We start from the raw sequence: 21,397 nt of genomic DNA, 5'->3' as shown, positions 1-21,397 counted from the left end.
TCTCTCCCATCTCTCAGTGGCAAACTCTGAGTGCAGCAGAAATGCTGGGGATTTTTGACCTCAGAGAGCCAGGAATGATGCGAGGGTAGGAAAACAATCCTTAATCCATCTCCTGCCATCCATGTCTTATAGAACTAGGAGTGCAGATGCTACCAAGCCTGCAGTAGGAGTGATTCCCCAGAAAAATCCTGAATATCAGGGCTTGTCCCTCTGCCACATGGCCAAAAACCCAGGGCAGCAGGGCAGGGATAGCTCCTCGAGAGCCCCCATGCAGAGGTCTGGCTGCTCCTGGCACACTCAGCCAGAACAACTGGAGCTGAGGCAGCTTCCTGGGTGAAGGTTTTCCCAGAGCAGGAACAAGGCTGGGTGAATCCCAGTGGGACAGTCTGCAGGGAATGGCCCAGGTATGGCTCAAATCAGCCTCTTCTAATTTGTCACTGTCCTTTCTCCATCAACAGGTCCAACCCCAGCAAATGTCCAACAGCAGCTCCATCAGCCACTTCCTCCTGCTGGCATTGGCAGACACGCGGCAGCTGCAGCTGCTGCACTTCTGCCTCTTGCTGGGCATCTCCCTGGCTGCCCTCCTGGGCAACGGCCTCATCATCAGCGCCGTAGCCTGCGGCCAGCACCTGCACACGCCCATGTTCTTCTTCCTGCTCAACCTGGCCCTCAGCGACCTGGGCTCCATCTGCACTACTGTCCCCAAAGCCATGCACAATTCCCTCTGGGATACCAGGAACATCTCCTACACAGGATGTGCAGTCCAGCTATTTTTTATTGTCTTTTTCATCTCAGCAGAGTATTCCCTCCTGACCATCATGTGCTACGACCGCTACGTGTCCATCTGCAAACCCCTGCACTACGGGACCCTCCTGGGCAGCAGAGCTTGTGCCCACATGGCAGCAGCTGCCTGGGCCACTGCCTTTCTCTATTCACTGCTGCACACGGCCAATACATTTTCCCTGCCCCTGTGCCATGGCAATGCCCTGGGCCAGTTCTTCTGTGAAATCCCTCAGATTCTCAAGCTCTCCTGCAACAAATCCTATCTCAGGGAACTGGGGCTTCTTGTAGTTAGTGCCTGTTTTGTATTTGGTTGTTTTGTGTTCATTGTTTTCTCCTATGTGCAGATCTTCAGGGCTGTGCTGAGGATCCCCTCTGAGCAGGGACGGCACAAAGCCTTTTCCACCTGCCTCCCTCACCTGGCAGTAGTGGCCCTGTTCCTCAGCAGTGGCACATTTGCCTACCTGAAGCCCCCCTCCATGTCCTCCCAATCTTTGGATCTGGCCCTGTCAGTTCTGTACTCAGTGGTGCCTCCAGCCCTGAACCCCCTCATCTACAGCCTGAGGAACCAGGAGCTCAAGGCGGCAGTGAGAAGACTGATGACTGGATGCTTTCAGGAACACTAACTGCGTGCCACTTCCTACAAATCACTTGTAATAAAAGTAATCTTTGATACTTCTTGTTGGTTTCATTTTGAAGGTTCTTTTTCTTTTTTTTACTTTTATAATACGTTACACAAAGAAATATCATTCCTTGTACCATTTCTCATTTTGTTCGTCTCCATCTTCCCTGTGGCCACAGACTGTGGCAATGAGGAGCTGCGCTCTCAGTGGCTTTAAAGGAAATAAAGGATCTCCCAGCAAAGTTTTCTGCAGAGATGCCCTTTGGTTGCCTTCTCTGGAGCTGCAGCAGCAATGTCTGTGTGCAGAGCTGGGGGCAGATCAGTGCTGGCCCAGCAGCTGTGCCCAGCAGCAGCAGCAGCACTTGGTGTTGCCAGTGCTGCTGCCGTGGCCCTGCCCCGCTGCCCTGGTGGCCCTGGTGTTGCTGTAGGGCCTGAGTGCTCTCGGGGCCGGGCACAGTGCTGGGGGTGGCAGTGCCGGGGCTGCAGCAGGGACAGGCCATGGGCACTGCTGGGGCAGCGCTGACGCCTCAGGCCAGGGCCTGGGGGCTGCAGGCTCCTTGCCCAGGCTCTCTCAAGAACACACCCAGGCCAATGCTCAGCACAGAAAAGCCCCGTGAGCAGCCCCAGGCTGGCCGTGGGCAGGCTGGGGGCAAACAGCATGGCTGGGGCTCTGCAAGGGCCCTGGGGGAGACGGGAAGGAGCAGCAGAGCAGGGGCTGATCCATCCCCAGTGCGCTGCACAGCCCAGGGCAGCGTCCCAGAGCGTCCTCATGCAGCTGCCAACACCATCCCCCCTCTGCAGCCCTGGCCTCTCCCCCAGCTCACACAGGTGCCCCATCCTTGCAGGCACAGGCACGGCAGCACTGGCTCAGGAGCCCCTGTTTGCATTGCACACAGCAGGCGGGAGCACCCCCATGCTGCTGCTGTGGGGACATCAACCTGAGGGAGCACAAATGCCATCAGCCCCTGGGGCCAGCAAGGGCTGGGGGACACCAGGGAAACCACTCAGCTTTGTCCTGGCCTCTGCAGTCAGCCAGAAAGTTTGTTTCCATCAGCTGGGAGTTTCCTGTCCCACTGCAGACGCTGTTGCTCAGAGCCAGGGCTGCCTGGCAGCCACCCCCAAACTGCCCTGAGCATTTCCTTGGCTTCACCTTTGCTTTCTTTTCTCTTCCCTTTTCCAAATTCCTTCCTCTTGCCCAGCCCTGTTCTGTGCCCTGCAAACAGCCCACCCCTGTTTGCCCTTTCCTCTCTGGCCCCACTCCCCATTGCAGCTCCTGACTTGGCACCATGGGAACGGCCCTTGGGGAGCAGGATCATCCTCCAAGTGCTGCAGCAATTGTCTGCAGGCTCCTGCAGTGCCCCGTGCTGCTCCCTTGCCACAGGCAGCCCAGGCCAGGGGGGCCCATCTGGGCTGCTGTGTCTGCCTGTGGGGCTCCCTGTTCTGGGCAGTGAGGAGGAGCTGCAGAGGCTCTGCAGGACTGACAGGATGGGCTTTGGGGCTGGCAGGAGAAGCTGAGGCACCTGGGCTGCTGGAGCTTCTCAAGAGGAGGCCCAGGGCTCATCCTGACACTGCTCCTGGGGTGGTTTCAGGGAATCCCAGAATCAGCAAGGGTGGAAAAGTCCTTGGAGATCATCATGTCAAGAGTGTTCCCTGACACTGCCTTGTCGACCCTGACCTTCCTCTTCTCCAGGATAAACAACCCCAGTTCCTTCAGCAGTTCCCCACAGGACCTGTTCTCCAGACCCCTCCCCAGCCTTGTTGCCCTTCTCTGAACACACTCCAGCCCCTCCATGTCCTTCCTAATTTGGTGTGCCCAGAACTGGACACAGCACTCGAGGTGCTGCCAAACCAGTGCCCAGCACAGGGGAACAATCACTGCCCTGCTCCTGCTGGCCACACCATTCCTGATCCAGGCCAGGAGCCATTGGCCTTCTTGGCCCCCTGGGCACACTGCTGGCTCATGTCCAGCCTGCTGTCCAGCAGTCCCTGCAGCTCCCTTTCTGCCTGGCTGCTCTCCAGCCACTCTGTCCCCAGCCTGTAATGCTGCAGGGGTTGTTGTGGCCAAAGTGCAGGACCCGGCACTTGGACTTGTTAAACCTCACCTTGTTGGATTTGGTCCCTGGATCCAGCCTGTCCAGGGCCCTGTGCAGAGCCCTCCTACCCTCCAGCCAATCAACACTCACAGAAAACTTGTTGTCATCTGCAAATTTGCTGATGGTGGACTTTATCCCCTCATGAAGATCATCAATGCAGATATTGGAATCCACACTGGCTGGCTCTGATCCCTCGGCCATCCTGTGGGTGCCCTATGATGGCACTCAAGGTGATCTGTTCCATAACCTTGCTGGGCACCCAGGTCAGGCTGACAGGCCTGGCGTTCCCCAGATCCTTCTGCCAACCCTTCCTGAAGATGGGGTTACACTGGCACCTCCAGTCCTCTGGGACCTCCCGGGTGAGCCAGGACTGATGGTAAATGATGGAGAGCAGCTTGGGGAGCTCATCCACCAGCTCACTCATCTTCCTGGGATTGATCTCATTTGATCCCAGAGACACCTGTGAGCCTCTGAGTGGCTCAGCAGGTCACCAGCTGCTTCCTCCTGGATTCCAGGGGGCTGTTCTGCTCCCTGTGCCCAAATACCAGCGCAGGAGATTACTTGTCCTGAGGACAACCTGTCTTGTTATTGAAAATTGAAACAAGCAAGGTGTTAAGCAATTCAGACCTTTCCTTATCTTCAGTTACCGTATTCTCCACTGCCTCCAATAAAGAGTAGAGGTTCTCCTTCTCCCTCCTTTTGCTATTATTTTTTTACAAAAACGTTTGTATTTTTTAACAGAAGCCACCAGGTTAATTCTTATTGCACATTCATCTCTCAAGTTTTCTTCTTTAATAACTTAACAACATCCCTAAACTCTTCCTGAGTTGCTGCTCCTTTTTTCCCTTTAGTTCCCACAAAAGCTCCATGGGCAGTCAGGCCAGTCATTTTCGTCACTAGCTCATCTTTTTGCCACACTGGAACAGGCTGCTCCTTCCCCCTTTAGATTACTTTCTTGAAATGTGTCCATCCTTCCTGGACCCCTTTGTTTTAAAGGGCTCTTTCCCTTAGAAAAATCAGTTTTGTTGCTGCCCCTCCTTCTCTCACAGGACATTGAAATCTTGATTATTTCATGGTCAATGTGCCCCAGGGCATCCTCCGACCCCCACATCTGCCACCAGCCGTTCTCTGTTTGTGAACAGCAGGAGACAGAGCTTTCCTTGGCAGTGGGAGTGCTACCAAAAATTTGCTAAAACAGAAAACTCCACCACAAAACACCACTGTAGCATTGGGAAGCAGCATTCTTTATTCAGCCAGATGCACGGGGGAGAGCTCTTCCCAAAGCCATGCGTGCTGAGTACAGGCAAGTTTCTGTTTATTTTCTGCATTTTGCACACATATTCATTGATTGTCCTGGACTAAACACACATATGATAATCATTTCCCCAAAATCATTAACACATTTCCCCTCCCCTCTACCCATGTGTTCTTCCGTCCTGGGCGTTTCTCAGGTGGTCCCTGGTGGTCGTGGACCCCAATGTTGCAGTGGGCCTGGCTGAGCTGGCAGGACACTGAGGCTGGTGAACTCCCAGTTCCCCTTCTGACACAATGGGCATTGTGTGGTTTCCATAGGCCTGGGGTTTTGGAGAACAAGCTCCAGGTGTCAGCTCACCTGGTGGAGGCAATTGATCATCTGGGAACATGAGGTCACAGAGTGGGCTATGACATCCCAGAGTGGGTTATGTCAGGTCATTGAGAAGCTACAGCATCATAGACTGCCTCTGTGACATTCCAGAGCTGGCTGTGACATCCCAGGGCAGAGGTCTGACATCACAGGGCAGACTATGGCATCACAGTGCAGCTGTGTGACATTAGAGAATGGGCTGTGACATCACAGAGCAGGCTGTGACATCACAGAGGGCTGTGTGAATCCCAGCAGGGCTGTGTCAGGTCACTGCGTTAGTCACTCTGCCCCAGCTCCCCCTCACAGTTTCTCCCAACAAGTCCAATGCTGTTCATGCCCAGAGGGGTCCCTGTCCCCCGGGATCCCCCCGGTCCCCCTGGAGCCACAGCCTCCAGCAAAGGATGTTCCACAGGATCCAGCCCAGAGCCTGACATGGGGACAAGGGGCCAGGGCTGTGTGACCAGGACATCAAGGCTGGGGATTCTCTAGGTCCCTGTGGCCTGGTTTGGGTTGCCCAGGGCAGGAAAGATGTCTGGCAGCTGGAGCAGGGTTAGGGAAGGGCCTCCAAGGTGGGGCTGGAGCCCTTGGGCTGTGAGCAGAGGCTGAGGGAGCTGGGCTTGTCCAGCCCGCAGCAGGGAAGGCTGAGGGGCTCCTCATCCCAGCCTGGCAGTGCCAGCAGGGAGGTGATGGAGAACACAGAGCCAGGCTCTTCAGCGGGGGGCCTGGTGGGAGACAGAAGCCAATGGGTGGAAGGGGAAAGAGGGGAGATCAGCCAGGACAGGAGGAGATGAAATGAGTCAGGCTGGTTTCAGCATTTCCTCAACACCAAAAGCAGCCTGAACTCCCTTCTCCATCCACCACTGACAGCTTTGCAAATCAGGAATTGTTTGAGCTGTTTAGCCCCCACTCCTGGATGAACATCCTGATACAAGAACTTAATTGTGTTTATATCTATCACAGAACCATGTTTGTCTGAAATTAATTTTAGTATGGAAAACACTTCTGAATGGTGGACTCAGCAGATGCTGCTGGGACATTGCACATAGCTCAGGGAAGAGTGTGATTGTTATTAGATTGTGTCCTGTTCAACTATGGTCTGTTGGCCATGAAGAGAAACTTTCTGTGCCTCTGAGTCCCACCAGTTCCTGACCCCCAAAGGACACACACCTGATGAGTTGTGGTTCCCACTCCAGTGGTGGCACTTGGACCTCCCTCCATCCCCAGAGCAGAGCTCCCTTGTCCCAGAAAGTGCCTGGCAAAGGAGGGATGAAGGAAACCAGACAGGCTGTGGGGATCAGGGGCAGGGCACGGCCTAGGATTTGGGGTGGTTGTGAGCCCACGGCAGGACACGGCCCTTAAGTGCTCAGCACCTCAGCCAGAGGGGAGCAGGGCACCCAGGGAGCCTCCTTGTGCCTTGGCCAAGCACCTTCCCCCATGGCTGGGGCTGAGTCCTGTGGCAGCTGCAGCTGCTGCTGTGCCCTGGCCAGGGGCTGAGGCCGTGGGGCCAGTGGCCAGAGCAGCCTGGGCTGAGCAGAGCTGTGGGGCCAGAGCCGGCTGGGCTGGGCTGGGGAGAGGCCCTTGGTGCTGCCCAGAGCTCAGGGCAGCTGGCAGAGCTTGCAGGGAGTTGGGCCAGGCTCAGAGAGCCTGGCACAGAAACCATCAGTGTCCATCTCAGCCTGGCTGAGCAGGCAGGGGCAGGACTCAGGCCAGGCCTTGTGGGGCAGGGCCAGCGCCTGTGCAAGGCATTGAAAAGAGGCAAGTGGCCCAGAGAGGAGGCTGCTCTGTTCCATTGTTGGCATGGGCAGAGCAGGGAGGGGGCCCAGGACATTTGTCACCGCCAGCCTCTGTCCCCAGCCCTTGGCAGCCCTGGCTGCTGAGCCCAGCTTTGCCCTGGGCTGAGTTTGGCTGTGGCCCAGCTCCATCCTCCTGCAGGGCTCAGGGCCTGTTCCCGGCCATGGCCAGCCCTGGCTGCCTCTCTGCTGGCCCAGAGGCTGGCAGAGCCCGGGGCTGGGCTGTCTGTGCAGCCCCACAGGTGCCAGGGGCCCTTCAGGAGCTGGCAGAGGATGCCCAGCAGGGAGGCCATGGGGCACAGAGCCCCAAGGCTGCTCTGGGCACCACGGCACAGGGGCCGTTCCCAGCCGCAATGCTCCTGGCCTGGGCTGGGGCTGCCCAGGGGCTGGGGCACCATGGCTGGGCCAGCACAGGGCCACCAAGGGGCCACACAGCCGCTGCCGGGGCTGGCAGCAAGGCCAGGCACAGACAAGCAATTGCTGAGCATGGCCTGCGCTGGCCAGGCCTGACTGTGCCAAAGGCAGAGCTCAGCTGCCCTTGGGGGCTGCCGGAACAGTCAGGAGCCCAGAGAGCCTCCCTGGCTGTGCTGGAGACCAAGGCTGCAGGAGGGAAATGCAGGGCTGCTGTGGGATGGGGAGGGCATGGAATTCCAGCACACACCGCAGTTCTCTGATGATCCCGGCACCATGCTGGTGCCTGTTTCAGTCTGGAGCAGAGCAGATGTTGATGGGACAGGAGCCCTGCAGGGCTGGCAGGGACCTGCAGCTTGCAAGGTGCTCTGCTCTCCCTCAGGTGCTCTCTGAGAGATCCAATTCCAGCTCAACACCTGAGGGCACAAGTGGCACTGCTTGTTCATGGGCACACAGCTGATTTCTGCCTGGAATGGGGCACATTTTAATACCTGCTGGTTTCATAATATACAAGCAAATCTTTATTATCTGGGTCATTTGAGCACTTTTAAGAAATGGCAAAGTTTTCCCCCAAGGAAGAGGAATTTCCTGGAAGTGTACTGATGGCAGGAGAAGAAATACTGATCTTCCCATCTACTTGTGTCACCAATATTCAGTCTATTATGTAATCTCTCTCTTTTCCATCAAGTGTTTCCAGCTCTCCTGGTTAAATGGCCATGTCGAAGGACATCTCTTCCCTAGACCAGCTTGATCTATATTCTTCCCTTTGCTCCCAGATCTCCTCCTCCAGATGCTCTCTGGTCATTCAAGTGCCTCTCAACTGACTGGCTTTATGCTTTGAGCTTCAACGAGTTGCCCCATCTTTTCAAAGTTCAAATAAATATCCATTAGTCAACATCTTAATTGTGTTTATGTCTATCACAGAATTACATTTTCTTATATCTTTGTCTAAAAGTGCTCCTGTATGGAAAAGCCTTGGGGATGGGGGACATGTCAGATGCAGCTGGGACATCACAGAGAGCTGAGGGAAGAGCTGTGATGGTGATTAAACTGTTCAAATGTTCAACTTGTGTTTGTTGGCAAGAAACCTTTCTGTGCCTCTGAGTGTCACCAGTCCCTGACCCCCAAAGGACACAAGCCTGATGAGCTGTGGCTCCCACTGCAGAGCACTTGTACCTTGGCTCTGCACAGGAGAGCTCTTCATCCACTTTCTCTCTTTTCCTCCCTCTGGGCATGGAGGGAGCTCCTGACTGCAGCCTGGGACTCGTGTGTGCAAAGAGCAAATCTGGGCAGAATTTGGGCACGGAGGGTTTGTGGGGACCTTGGGATCTGTGCTGGGCACAGAAGGTGTTTTCCATTGCTCTGAGACTGTCTGCTGTGGAAAGGGGATTTAATATGCAGCAGAGGAATGACTTTTGCATTTGATGGAGCTGTGCCTTGGCTGTGTTGGCTGACAAGAAATGAACATCCCTCTGTGTCTCAGGCAGCTCCTTCTGCAAGGAAAGCAGGTGGGAGTTGGAGCCAAGGAGCTGAAAGCTGCAGCTGCAGCCTGGGCTGGAGGGAGCTCAGATGTGCACAGGGCTGCTCTGAGTGCCAGGCCTTGGATGGGGGAAATGGTGGGGTGGGGGTAGGGACAGAGTCTGATGGATTGTCAGCCATGAAGGGTCTTGATTTTCATATCTACTCAAACTGCATGAGGAGGGGCTTGGATTCAGTGTCAAGTGGAGATTGCACATATCGATGTATTAACAGGAAAAAAAAACCCTAAACAGGTCCTGAAAAAATTTCCTCACTATCTTTGTAAGTAGAATATATTCACTTTGAATACAGTGCTGGAATCTAATTAACCACACAGGATTTGGAAAGTGAAATCAAATTATTCCCAGAGGCATGGCTTGTTCAGGTGTTTGGATGTTAATGAGCCCTGGGACACTGAATTCCTGCACTGAAGAGCTGAAGGCTGAACAAGCCTCTGCAGCAGTACAATTCAGCAGCAGCCTCCAAGTTGCTGAGGATGTCAGCAGCCCCCACTGAGGCCATCCCTGCCCAGAGCCCGTGGGGGAATGGGCAGCCAAGGAGAGCGTCCCAGGGGCTGGGGCAGCACAACTCAGAGGCACCAGCGGCTCCAGCTGGGAAATGGAGTGTGGAATGTGGCTGGGAAAGCCCTGCCTGGGCTGTGCCAAGCAGGACACACAAGCCCCTACTACCATCCCCCAAACCATTCTCTGAAGGAGACATTTAAAATTATTTACAATTATTTGTGTACTCTGAGTTGGACTCCCTGGAGAAATATCATCAAGAGATTCTCAGGAGCTCAAAACAGCCAAACAGATTGTACTGAGAACTTTAGAAAATCAGAGAAACTTTGGCAAAAGGTTTTATTATGACATTGTAGGGGTTTTTTTTTGTTTCTTAATTTATGATTTTTCTAATTTTGAGATTTCTTAATATATTGATGAGTTTGGTAGGTTTTTTTGTTGGTTAATTATTTATGCATTTTTTTTTGCTGTGAGATAGGATTAGGAGACAGGTAAAATAGGCTTAAACTTTTAAAAGGGTATAAAGAAAATTTTATTGAAAGTAACTAAAAGAAAAAAGGTAGTAAGCATTAAAATAAAATCTTTTGAACTCATTTTTTCTGTACAGCTTTTTTTTTACTGACAATGTAAAGAAAATAAACCTAAAATTTCTAGTTAGTTTACTATTTCTAGAATAATCTTTTTTTAGTTTACTTCGGGAGAGACGTTCTTTTTGCTAAGGTTATGGAGATTTTTTTTTAGTTAAGGAAAAATAGTTTTTTTGTGGTTCTTACTTTAGTAATGGATAACAGTTGTCCGGAGAACTTTCTTATTGTGAAGTTATTTTCATTGCTACAAGCTTTTTTACAGCTTGTTGATGGGCCATGTGAACTTATGGGGTATTGTTTTGAAGATGATGTATTTAAAGGGGAAAATTTTTATTATTTACTTTTAAAAATATTTTTATCACTGAAAATAGAGATCCTCTTTTGGGGGTACTGGATTACTTTTTTTTTTTTCTGTTTAAAATTTTGATGAACTACACTTCTTCTAATTTTTTCTTTTATTTTGTGGGGTTTTTTGATATTACTTTGAATCTTTTTTAGTTTTTGTTTTTTCGTTTTATGTGTTATAATGAACAAGAGGTTTTTCTTTATAATTTAAAGGAGGATTTTAGTTTTAAGAGTAAGGTAATTTTTCTTCTTTTTTTTAGGGGGATTTAATTTCTTCTTTACTGACTTTGATGGTTTTATACTGTTTTTTAATATGCTTGTATTTTGTTTTTCTTTAACTCATGGGAGGATTGAAGTATTGCAAGGGGTAACACCTGACCCACCAGTAACTTGTAGTGGAAGTTGTGGTTGGGTTGTATTAGGATTGGTTTTATGGTTGGTTTTTTGGGTTTTTTGTGCTAAATTTTAGTTGTAGGGTTATTTTGTGTGGGTTATAGGTTGTAGGGGTTTTTGGTTTGAGTTGTGTTGGGGGGAGGGGACTTGATGGTAAGATTTTAATAGGTGTGGTTAGCTTTGTTCTGGTTGGGGTTTTGTAGCCTCTTTTGTTTTCCTGTTTGGCAGTTGTTGGGGTTTGGTTTAGTTTAACTGGGGGCAATGGGAGGGGGCAGCCTGGGGAGGGGGGAAGGGGCTCAGCCCGTGGCAGGGTTGCTTGGTTTGGTTGAGATGGGGGCTGGGGCCGGGGCCGCTACTTCTTTGTTGACTGGAGAAGAAAGAGGAGGTTCCTGGGTTTTTTCATCTTTAACATCTGTGTTTCACAGAGGCGTGTTCAGCATCTCAGTGGTTTAACAGATTGTCAGTTACACAACAAGTTTTGTATTACTTTTTAAAATTCTTCTCATGTCAAACTATGACAGACATTCAATCAACAAAAAACACTTCTCCAAGCATTAACTTGGCCCATTCAACATTGCAAACTCTAAGCATGTTTAATTTTAAGTTAATCAAAATTTGCAAGAGAAGGGAATTAGAAGAAGAACACAGAAAGAGAGAAAGACGAAAAAGATACAGAGAGGCACACACACAGCTGCCAACTCCTGGATTCCAGAGGTGTTCAGATGGAAATTCCAAGAGGAGGCAGGGTCAAGATGTGCTCTTGCCTCGTGGTCAGCCTTCAATACCCCTTGTTCTTCCTGGGCCCTTCCCCCAGGTGTGACTTTGGGTCATGACCCAAGTGCCAGCCCCTTATTATCTAAAAACTCTCATACCTTTCTGTCTGTAGACTACCCTCAGGCAACTCCATGCAGCCTTCTGACTCCTTCTCTCTTCCTTCTGTGGCACCAGCTAACTCTTTCCTGCCCCTTGCACAACCACATGAGCCTGTCTCTCCCTCACACAACATCTTCCCTTTGCTGCCCCTCACACAACTGCTCAGCTCTTTTTCCCCACAGCACAGCCTGCAGACTGCAGTTGATTCTCGGCCAGCTAACCCACTCCTTTATAAACCCACTCTTTGTAAAATACATCCTATTAAGGGCAAGGCTTTTCCCACTCTTTGGGAATTAGTCCAGCTGCAATTTATCAGGAGCAAGATAGCCTTCAGCACTATCTCTGTTCTCTTGACAATCTGTCCTCCCACACTCTGTGATTTCACAGGCAGCTCTGTGATGTCACAACCCACTCTGTCATGTCTCAGCCTTCTCTGTGACATCACACAGCTTCTCTGTGATGGCATAGAGCCCTTATCTACGATGCCAGAGTCTTCTCTGTGGCCTCACAGCCTATTCTGTGATGTCACACAGCCATCCTGTGATGTCACAGCCCACTTTGTAACATCACAACCTGCTCTATGATGTCACACAACCAGCCAATGAATGTCACAGCCAGCTCTGTGATGTCACATCCTGATGTCAAAACTCACTTAGCATGTCAAACAGCACCTCTGTGGGCTCACAGAACCGCCCTGCAATGTCACAACACCTTCCGTGATGTAACACAGCCACCCTGTAATGTCACAGTACACTCTGTGACCTCACAGCTTGCTCTGTGATGTCATACTGCCACACTGTGATGTCACAGCCAGCTCTGTGATGTCACATAGTAAACCAGCGATGTCATAGCCTACTGTATGGTGTCACAACCTGGTCTGTGATGTCACACAAGCACAGAATCACAGAATCACAAGGCTGGAAGAGACTTTGAAGATCATCAAGTCCAACGCATTCGCTAACACCATCTCAACTAGACCATGGCACTCAGTACTATATCCAGTCTTTTGGTAAACACATCCAGGGATGGTGACTCCCCCACCTCCCAGGGCAGACAATTCCAGTACTTTATCACTTTTTCAGTAAAAGCTTTTTCCTAATATCTAATTGTGATAAACAGGTGTGATTCGTGCTGACAAAATTGAAACAGTAATCAATATTGAGACAGTAATTATTATTTGGCAATAACAAAATGGTTAAAAAGTGAAATGCCAGGAAGAAGGGAGGGGAGGGGTCTGCTCCCCCCCATCTCCTGCAGATGTTCAGGACAGGAAGGAGTAAGAGATAACAATTACTAAAGTTATCTGAAAGAGAGGGAAAACTTGGGTGGAAATCAGGAACATGTTAATTGTATGAGATTTATTGCTTTAATGTTAGAACATGGTGTTGGCTCATATAATGTTAGTTTTGGCTCATACTATACCAGCTTGGTGCACATGTGTAATCCAAAGGTGAAATAAAGGACACCTGAGGAAGAGGAGAAGCCTTCCTCAGACAATCCCCAAAGAGAGGTGTGACCACCTGAAAGGGATGGTGGTGCATGCGTGATGAAGAAGAGGATGAAGGTGGAAATACGAATGTGACAAATCGAAAATGGGAGGAGATGGTGATGGCACACAGCATAAAAAGGGGAATTGTAACATGATGACCTTGTACGTGAGGTGGCAGGGGTCCCAAAGCCCTTGCACTCCGTACCCCACTGTAATTTTCTTACTTATGTGTTATTATCAGAACTAGATTATTCCTCATTTTACCAAATTATATTGTCAATATTTAGAGTGTATTAAATTTTATATATTCTAAACTATTCATTAAAATTGCTGCTACATTTAATTCTGTTTGTTTTTTATTTGTAATTGGATAATTGGGCAAACATAACACTGGGGTTCCAAGGCAGGGCAAGGGTAGACCTGCCCCTTCCTCCCTCACACATGAAATGTTTTGAGCCAACAATCTGCTCCAGTCTCTCACAGTAGGCAATGTTGGAGGTGGAACCCCAATTGTGGCCATGGGCACCTGGCTGAGAAGTCCAGTTCTTTTCCATAGGAAGGAAAGCACAGAGCCCCAGTGTTTGGAAGGCAGGTGAGAGCCTCACTAGTCCAAGGCCAGCCAGACTTGTCAGCAATGGCAGATTTTGTCTGGGAGCAGTCTTTTGATTTAAGGAATTTTGGAGGTGGAATCCCAATCTCACTCATGGGCACCTGGAGAAGCAGGACTGTTCTTTCCCATAGGAAGGAAAGCACAGAGCCTTCCCCAGTGTTTTGGGGACAAATGGGAAATGACCCTTGTGAAAACACTGCCAGCCAGACTTGTCTCGCAAATATTCCTATTGGAACAATCCTTGCATATAAAGAAATTGGGAGGTGAAATCCCAATTCTGACCATGGGTGCCTGCAGGAGAAGGAGAGTTCTTTTCCACAGCAAGGAAAGCACGATGCCCCAGTGTTTCAGTGGCAGATGAGAAGAGACCCTCAACATGCCAAGGTCAGCTGGCCCAGTCAGGCATTCCAGGGGAGGCCAAAGCAGCCAGACCTGTTCTGTGTTCCCTTGGTTTCATGGGGCCCTGAAGTGTCACAATGGTGCCTTGATTAGAAGAAGACCTGCAGTGTCACTATGGACCCTTGGTTCAATGGGGTCCCAGAGTGTCACAGTGGCCTCTAGGTTTCATAAGGCCCCACAGTGTCACAATGGTCCCAATGATTCCATGGGGTCCTGCAGTGTTACAATGGATCTTTGAACCCTGGGGGTTTGTAGTGTCACAATGGTCTCCTTTGGCTCCACAGGGTTACAATACCACTGATTACAGCAGTGTCCCCTTGGAGCTTTGGTTCCATGCAGCCCTGCAGGGTCACAATGGTCTCCTTTGGCTCCACAGGGTCACAATGAACCACTGATTACAGCAGTGTCACCCTGGACCTTTGGTTCCATGCAGCCCTGCAGTGCCACAATGTTCTCCTTTGGTTCCCTTGTGTCAAAATGGACCCCTGATGACACGAGGCCCTGGAATGTCACAATGGACCATTGGTTCCATGCAGCCCTGCAGTGTCACAAAGGCCTCTTGGTTTCACCAGGCCCCACAGTATCACAATGGTCCTCTTGGTTCTGTGGGGACCCCCAGGGTCACAATGGTCTCACTGGTTCCATGAGGCCTCACAGTGTCACAATGGTTTCTCCATGGTTCCATGAGGCCTTGCAATGTCACAAAGGATTTTTGTCTCCATGGGGTCTCGCAGTGTCACAATGGCCCCGTGGTCCCATGACACCCCAAAGTGTCATAATGTTCCCTGTGGTTCCATGAGGCCCAGCAGAGTCACAGTGCTCTCCATGATTCCATGAGGCCCCACAGTGTCACAATGGTCCCTTGGTCTCAAAGGGCCCCACAGTGTCACAATGGTCCCTTGGTCTCACAGGGCCCTACAGTGTCACTATGGTCCCTTGGTTCCATGGGCCCTGTGCTGCTGCATTCCCCCCTCCCCTTCTCAGGCCACCCTGCCAGCTGAGAAATGCTCCTTGGGCCTCGGCCTTGGCCAGCAGCCCCTGGGCTCAGCTCCTCTGGAGCTCATCACAAACACTGGCTGCCCCAGGCACTGCTGCTGCCCAAGGAGCTCCTGCTTTCTGTAGGAGCAGCCCTGGGAACTGGTTTTGTTCCCTCAGTGCCACAACATCCCTGTTCTCACCCTGCCAAAGAAAGCTGTTGATGCCGAGTGCGGCCAGGATGAGCCATTGCTGTGACTGGAGCCCCTCTCTTGGGGCCCTACAAACAGCTCCAAAAGGAGCCCCTTGGAGCTCTCCTGGGCCAGCGACTCCCTCTGAGTGGGGCCTCTCCCAGCCGGGAACTCTCCCGTTTGCTGCACTTGGGGATCCCTGAACAATGACAGAGCCTGGGCCGATCCCCCCACTCCTCCAGGCTCAACCCTTTGCCCCATGGGGAGATGCCAAAGCCTCCCCAGTGAGCATTTCCTGCCCTCAGGGGAATTTCTCACAGGTTTCTTGTACTGACTCTTGGTGTCTGTGTGCACACAGGAGTGCCTGTGCTGGGGAAATGGGGCAGAAATGCTGCTCTCTGAGGGGCTTGAGTGCCTTGGATGGCTGAGTCAGTCAGGACTGTAGGTAAGGTTACATCATGAGGGATAAGTTAAGTTAAATGGTGTTAGGAGTTTTTCTTTTGCTAAGTTATTATTTTCAATATAAGTTATAAGCTGAGTGAAATACTTCTAAGTGTTACTCATTCAATTTCAAAGTCATAGGTTATAAGTTAGGTTAAATACTCCTAAGCTCTGTTCTTTTGCTAAACAGTGAAGTTTAAGGTATCAGTATAGGTTAAGGCATAAAGAAGTCCTTTTAATTTTAAGCTGTGTTAATCTTTTGTGCAGTATTCCTTTTATCCTTGCTTTGACTGTCCTTTTGTCGCACACACACACACAGAGGAACAAATGAACTCTGTTCATTTCTCTGTATGATTGCCTGGATTTGGTTTGGTTTTGTTGTTGCTTTGTTTCCTTGGTGTGCCTGAAGTGTCCAGTCAGGAGCAGAGTGACTCTTGCCAAGGAACTTTGTGGTGCTGTGGCTGAATATTAAATCTGGTTTTTGCTGATCCCTTGCTGGGGATTTTTTCAGCGCTCTCAAGCCCTGGTTTGTAACAGGGTGAAGGAGCCCTGTCCCAGGCTCTGGCCCTGGGGGGCATGGGGATGCTGCCAGGGGGTCCCTGTCCCTCTGTACCACCCCCCATAGCCCCAGCCCTCTGTCCCCATATCCGGCTCTGGAGTCGATCTCGTGGAACATCCTCTGGGGGAGGCTGCGGCACCGGGGGCGGGGGGACTCAGGGGGACAGGGGACCCCGCTGTGCATGAGCAGCGTTGGACTTCTCTGGGTGGAACTGTGAGGGGGCTGGGGCAAAGTGACCTCCCCAGCGACCTCACACAGACCCTGTGATGTCATACTGCCTTCTTATGATATCATATACACTCTGTGATGTCATACTACCTCCTGTGATGCCACACAGTCTTCTATGATGTCACACAGCCCCTGTGATGTCACAGAATCAACTCTGAGATGTCAGCCTGTGATGTGATACAGCTGCTCTGTGATGTCACAGAAGACTCGGTGATGTCACAAAGATACCCTATGATGTCATTGTCTGTTCTTTGATGTCACAGCCGTCTCTATGATGCCACAGAGCCACCCTCCATGATGGCATAGCATTCTCTATGGCCTCACACCCCATTCTGTGACATTGCAGCCAGCTCTGTGATGTCACAACCCCCTCAGTGATGTCACAAAACCCTCAAGAACTCGGTTCCATTGAAACACTCAACTTTCTTGCACTTCCAAGAGATCCCTGTGAGGGACATGACTGAGAACGTGTCCCCAGGTTCCAGTCTGAGCAGAGCACTGGAGGCAGTGATGACAGCTGGGGAAAAGCAAGGGAAAGGTGTCTCTGGTGCTGAGCAAAGCTGGCTGTGTTTCAGGAATGCAAAGGGCCAAGGCCTGAGCCCCAGCCCCTGGCAAGGCAGATCCTGTCCCTCCCTCCTTGCTCAGGGCTCTTCCCGGGAGGGGCACTGGCATGTGGGGATGGGCAATGCCAAGGGCAGCACCATGGGGCGGCCCCTGCCAGGCTGCTGAGCAGGGACAAGGAGGCAATGAGGCCCCAGGCCTGCAAGGGTCACTTGTCCCCTCGTGGCCTCAGGCCCAGGGCCAGCAGCCATGGCCCAAGTGCTGCCCAAGTTGGCTCTGTCAGGGCCTTGCAGCTGCTGCCCATCCCTGTGCCCTGTGCAGCCCAGGCTGTCCCACGGTGTCCCTGCCCTGCGCCTCTGTCCCTGCAGGCTGTCGCCATGCCCCGGCTGCCCCACCTGGCTGGCCCCTTCCTTTGCTGACAGCTCTGCCTGCCTCTGCCTCTGCCTGCCCACACAAAGCCTTGGCCTTGGTACCAAAAGGGTTAATTCAATTTTTACTGTACCTGTGAACTTTTAGCACAAGAACAAGGCATGCAGGGCCTGCTTTCCCAGCAAGGATAGTTGGAAGAGTAGAAGAAGACATCTGGCTCAAGAATGCAGTGATAGAAGAAAGAAGGACTGAACCATGGAATTTGGTGTGGGTTTTATGGTAACGAGTAAATGGTAATACACATTTAGTGACTGTATATAAGCAACACACTGGTAGAATTACATGTCCACATAAGGTTAGGAGTTATCTCCTGCTGGACCTCAGAGCTGAATTAATGATACCCTCTTAAATAGCAAATTAGTGTTAAGGAGGCTTACTCTGATATTTCAGAGACTTGGTGATGGCAGGGCCTCACAGAACCAAGGAGTCAACTGTGAAACTGAGCAAACTCATGGAACAAAGGGTCCATTGTGACTCTGCAGAACCTCATGGAACCAAAATCCATTGTGGCACATTGGGGCCACATTGAACCAATGGCCCATTGTGATCCTGTGGATCCCAGGAGACCATTGTGACACTGAGAAACCTCTTGGAACCAAGGGGCCACTCTGACACAGCAAGGCCTCGCGGAACCATGGGCTCATTGTGGCACTGCAGAACCTCACGGAACCAAGGTGACCATGTTCTACTGCAGAACCTCATGGAACAAAGGGACCATGGTGACACTGCAGAACCAAGGAGACTGCTGTGGGCAGAACGAAAGCTCATGGAACCAAGAGTCCATTGTGACAATGTGGGGCCCTGTGGAACCAAGGGGACCACAGTGACTTTGTGGGGCCTCAGGGAACAATGGGGACTATTCAGACACTTTGGGACCCACTGGAATCAAGGGGCCATTATAGCAGGGCAGGGCCTCATGGAATCAAGGGCACTACAGTGAACACTGTGGGTCTCCATGGGATGAAGGGTCCAATGGAACCAAGGATACCATTGTGTCACTCTGGGGCAGCATGGAACAAAAGGTCCATTGTGTCACAGCAGGGCCTCATGGAACCATGGAGGCCATTTTTACACTTTGAGGCCTTGTGAAACCAGAGGGCCTTTGTGGCACTTGAGAGCCAGGTGGAGCCAAGGGGACCATAGTGACACTGAGGTGCTCAGTGAAACCAAGGGTCTGTTGTGACACTGCAAGGCCTCGTGGAACCAAGGAACCATTGTGGCACTGTGGAGTGTTGGCAGGCCAAGGGGCAGTTGTCACACTGTGTGGCACCCTGGAACCAAAGAGTCCATTGTGACACTACAGGGCCCCATGGAACTAAGGATTCATGGAACAGGATGGGACCCCATGGAACCAAAGGTCCATTGTGACATTGCAGGGCCTCATGGAATCCTGGAGGCCATTAGGACACTTTGAGGCCCCATTGAATCAAGGAGCTCTGCAGGGCCTCATGGAACCAAGGAGACCCTTCTGACATTGTGAGTCCCCATGGAACCAAGGGTCCCTTGTGACACTGTGGTACTAAGGAGACCCCCATGATGCTGCAAGACCTCATGGAAGTGAGGCACCACTGTGACTCTGTGGGGCCCCATGGAAACATGAGACCAGTGTGACACAGCTGGGCCTCATGGAACCAAGGATCCAATATGACACCACCGCTGTGACACTGCAGGGCCCCATGGAAACAAGGGGCCAGTGTGATGCTGTGGGCCCCATGAATTCAAGGGAACAGGTAACAGCTCTGGTTGGCCTGGCCTGACTGTTCCAACTGCCCTTGGCATGTTGAGGGTCTCTTCTCATGTACCCCTGGAACACTGGGGCTCTGGGCTTTCCTTCACATGGAAAAGAACTGCCCTTCTCCTTCAAGCATCCATGGCCAAAATGGGATACTGTCTCCAAACTTCCCAATATCCAGGGATTACTCCCAGACAAAGCTGCCATTATCAGCAAGTCTGGCTGACCCTGACTTCCTGAGAGCTGGCTCTCACCTGCCTTCAAACACTGAGGTTCTGTGCTTTCCTTCCTATAGAAAAGAACTGTCCCTCCTGCACACACACCCATGGCTAAAATGGGTAATTTTCCTCCAAAATTCCCTATATGCAAGGTTTTCTCCCAGTCAAAAGCTGCCATGATGGATTGCTCTGGCTGGCCTTGGCCTCTGGTGGTTGCCTCTATTCTGCCCTGAAACACTGGGGCTCCACCCTTCCTTTCCCATGGGAAAGAATCATCCTTCTCCAGGTGCCCATGGCCAAAACTGGGATTCCACCACCAGAAGTCCTATATCCAAAGATTGCTCCTACACAAAAGCTGCCATTACAGACAGGTCTGGCTGGCCTTGGCCTCCTTAGGGCCAGGTCTCAACTGCCTTCCAAACACAGGGGCTCCGTGCTTTCCTTCCTGTGGAAATGAGCTGGCCTTCTCCTCCAGGCAAAAAGGGCTGAAATTGGGATTCAACATTCAAAATTTCAAATATCCAAGAGTTGCTCCTGGACAAACCTGCCAGGAGAGACAGGTCTGCTTGGCCTTGGCCTCTGGTGACTGCAGTTCATCAAGCCCTGAAACACGGGGGCTCTGTGGTTTCCTTTCTGTGGAGACCATGGTGACACTGTGGGGCCTCATGGAACCAAGGACATCCCTGTGGCTCTGCTGGGCCTCATGGTCCCAAGGGGCCAGTGTGGAGCAGCAGGGCTTTGGGGAACCAAGAGGCCATTGTTGCATTTCAGGGCCTCATGGAGCCAAGGGGCCATTGTGATCCTGCGGGGCACCGTGGATCCATGGAGAGCATTGTGGCATTGCAAGGCTCCATGGAATGATGGAGAGCATTGTGACATTGTGGGGCAACACGGAACCAAAGGGCCATTGTGACCCTGCAGGGCCTCATGGAAGCATGGAGACTGGTGTGACACTTCAGAAAGCAAGGAGAGCATTGTGACACTGTGGGACCTTATGGAACCAAGGGAATATGGAACAGGTCTGGCTGGTTTGGCCTCCCAGGGGCCACCTGAAAGGTCCAGCTGATCTTGGAATGTTGAGGGCTGACTCTCATCAGCCCCTGGAGAACTGTGGCTCTGTGCTTACTCTGATATGGAAAAGAACTGTCTGTCTTTCCAGGTGCCCACAGCCAAAATTGATAGTCCCTGTATGCAAGGGTTCTTCGAGACAAAAGCTGTTAGGACAGAGAGCTCTGGCTGACCTCAGCCTCTGGTGGTCGCCTCTCATCTCAAGAGTGCCCTGAGGAAAGTATTTGAACAGGTTTGAATGCTGGGACATCAATGAGCTTGTCATCCTCTGAAAAACTCAGATGCTCTTCTGATCATATGTGTCTTTTTTTTTTTTCCCATTGTGTATTATGCATAAAACAATTTTTTCAGCTAAAAATATTATTCTTATAACTCAGTGTTATCTGACACAAAACACCTTGTCTACATACGGATCCAGGTCACCTGTATATGCAAACACAAAAAAGAATCCCGCAGGAATTATTTGTCTCTGTCCCATCTGTCACATCTCTGGAGCTGGAAGTGCAGCCAAATCACATAGGTGGGCTCAGGGGGGTCACAAGCTCAGCTCCCACACAGAGAACTTGCAGACCCTGGGGTGCTCTTCTTGTCCACTGCACGCTCAGCCAGGCTGAGATGGACACTGATGGTTTCTGTGCCAGGCTCTCTGAGCCCAGCCCAGCTCCCTGCAAGCTCTGCCAGCTGCCCTGAGCTCTGGGCAGCACCAAGGGCCTCTCCCCAGCCCAGCCCAGCCGCCTCTGGCCCCACAGCTCTGCTCAGCCCAGGCTGCTCTGGCCACTGGCCCCACGGCCTCAGCCCCTGGCCAGGGCACAGCAGCAGCTGCAGCTGCCACAGGACTCAGCCCCAGCCATGGGGGAAGGTGCTTGGCCAAGGCACAAGGAGGCTCCCTGGCTGCCTTGCTCCCCTCTGGCTCAGGTGCTGAGAGCTCTGCAGCCCCTGC

General features: G+C 51.6%; 1 protein-coding gene across 1 annotated transcript; it reads left to right on the top strand.

The window, feature by feature from the left end:
* The first annotated feature begins 473 nt into the window (after positions 1-473).
* On the top strand, positions 474-1,406 carry LOC119696348 (olfactory receptor 14J1-like). The gene has a single exon (XM_038126056.1). It carries the CDS (start codon positions 474-476, stop codon positions 1,404-1,406), a length of 933 nt encoding a protein of 310 aa, XP_037981984.1.
* Positions 1,407-21,397: the final 19,991 nt, after the last annotated feature.

The sequence above is a fragment of the Motacilla alba genome, unplaced genomic scaffold (assembly GCF_015832195.1).
Source record: "Motacilla alba alba isolate MOTALB_02 unplaced genomic scaffold, Motacilla_alba_V1.0_pri HiC_scaffold_28, whole genome shotgun sequence".
NCBI lineage: Eukaryota > Metazoa > Chordata > Aves > Passeriformes > Motacillidae > Motacilla > Motacilla alba.
This window is presented reverse-complemented; position numbering and strand designations above follow the sequence as displayed.

Excerpts from the sequence above, each read along its gene's own strand:
- LOC119696348 (XM_038126056.1), top strand. The coding sequence starts at position 474 with ATGTCCAACAGCAGCTCCATCAGCCACTTCCTCCTGCTGGCATTGGCA.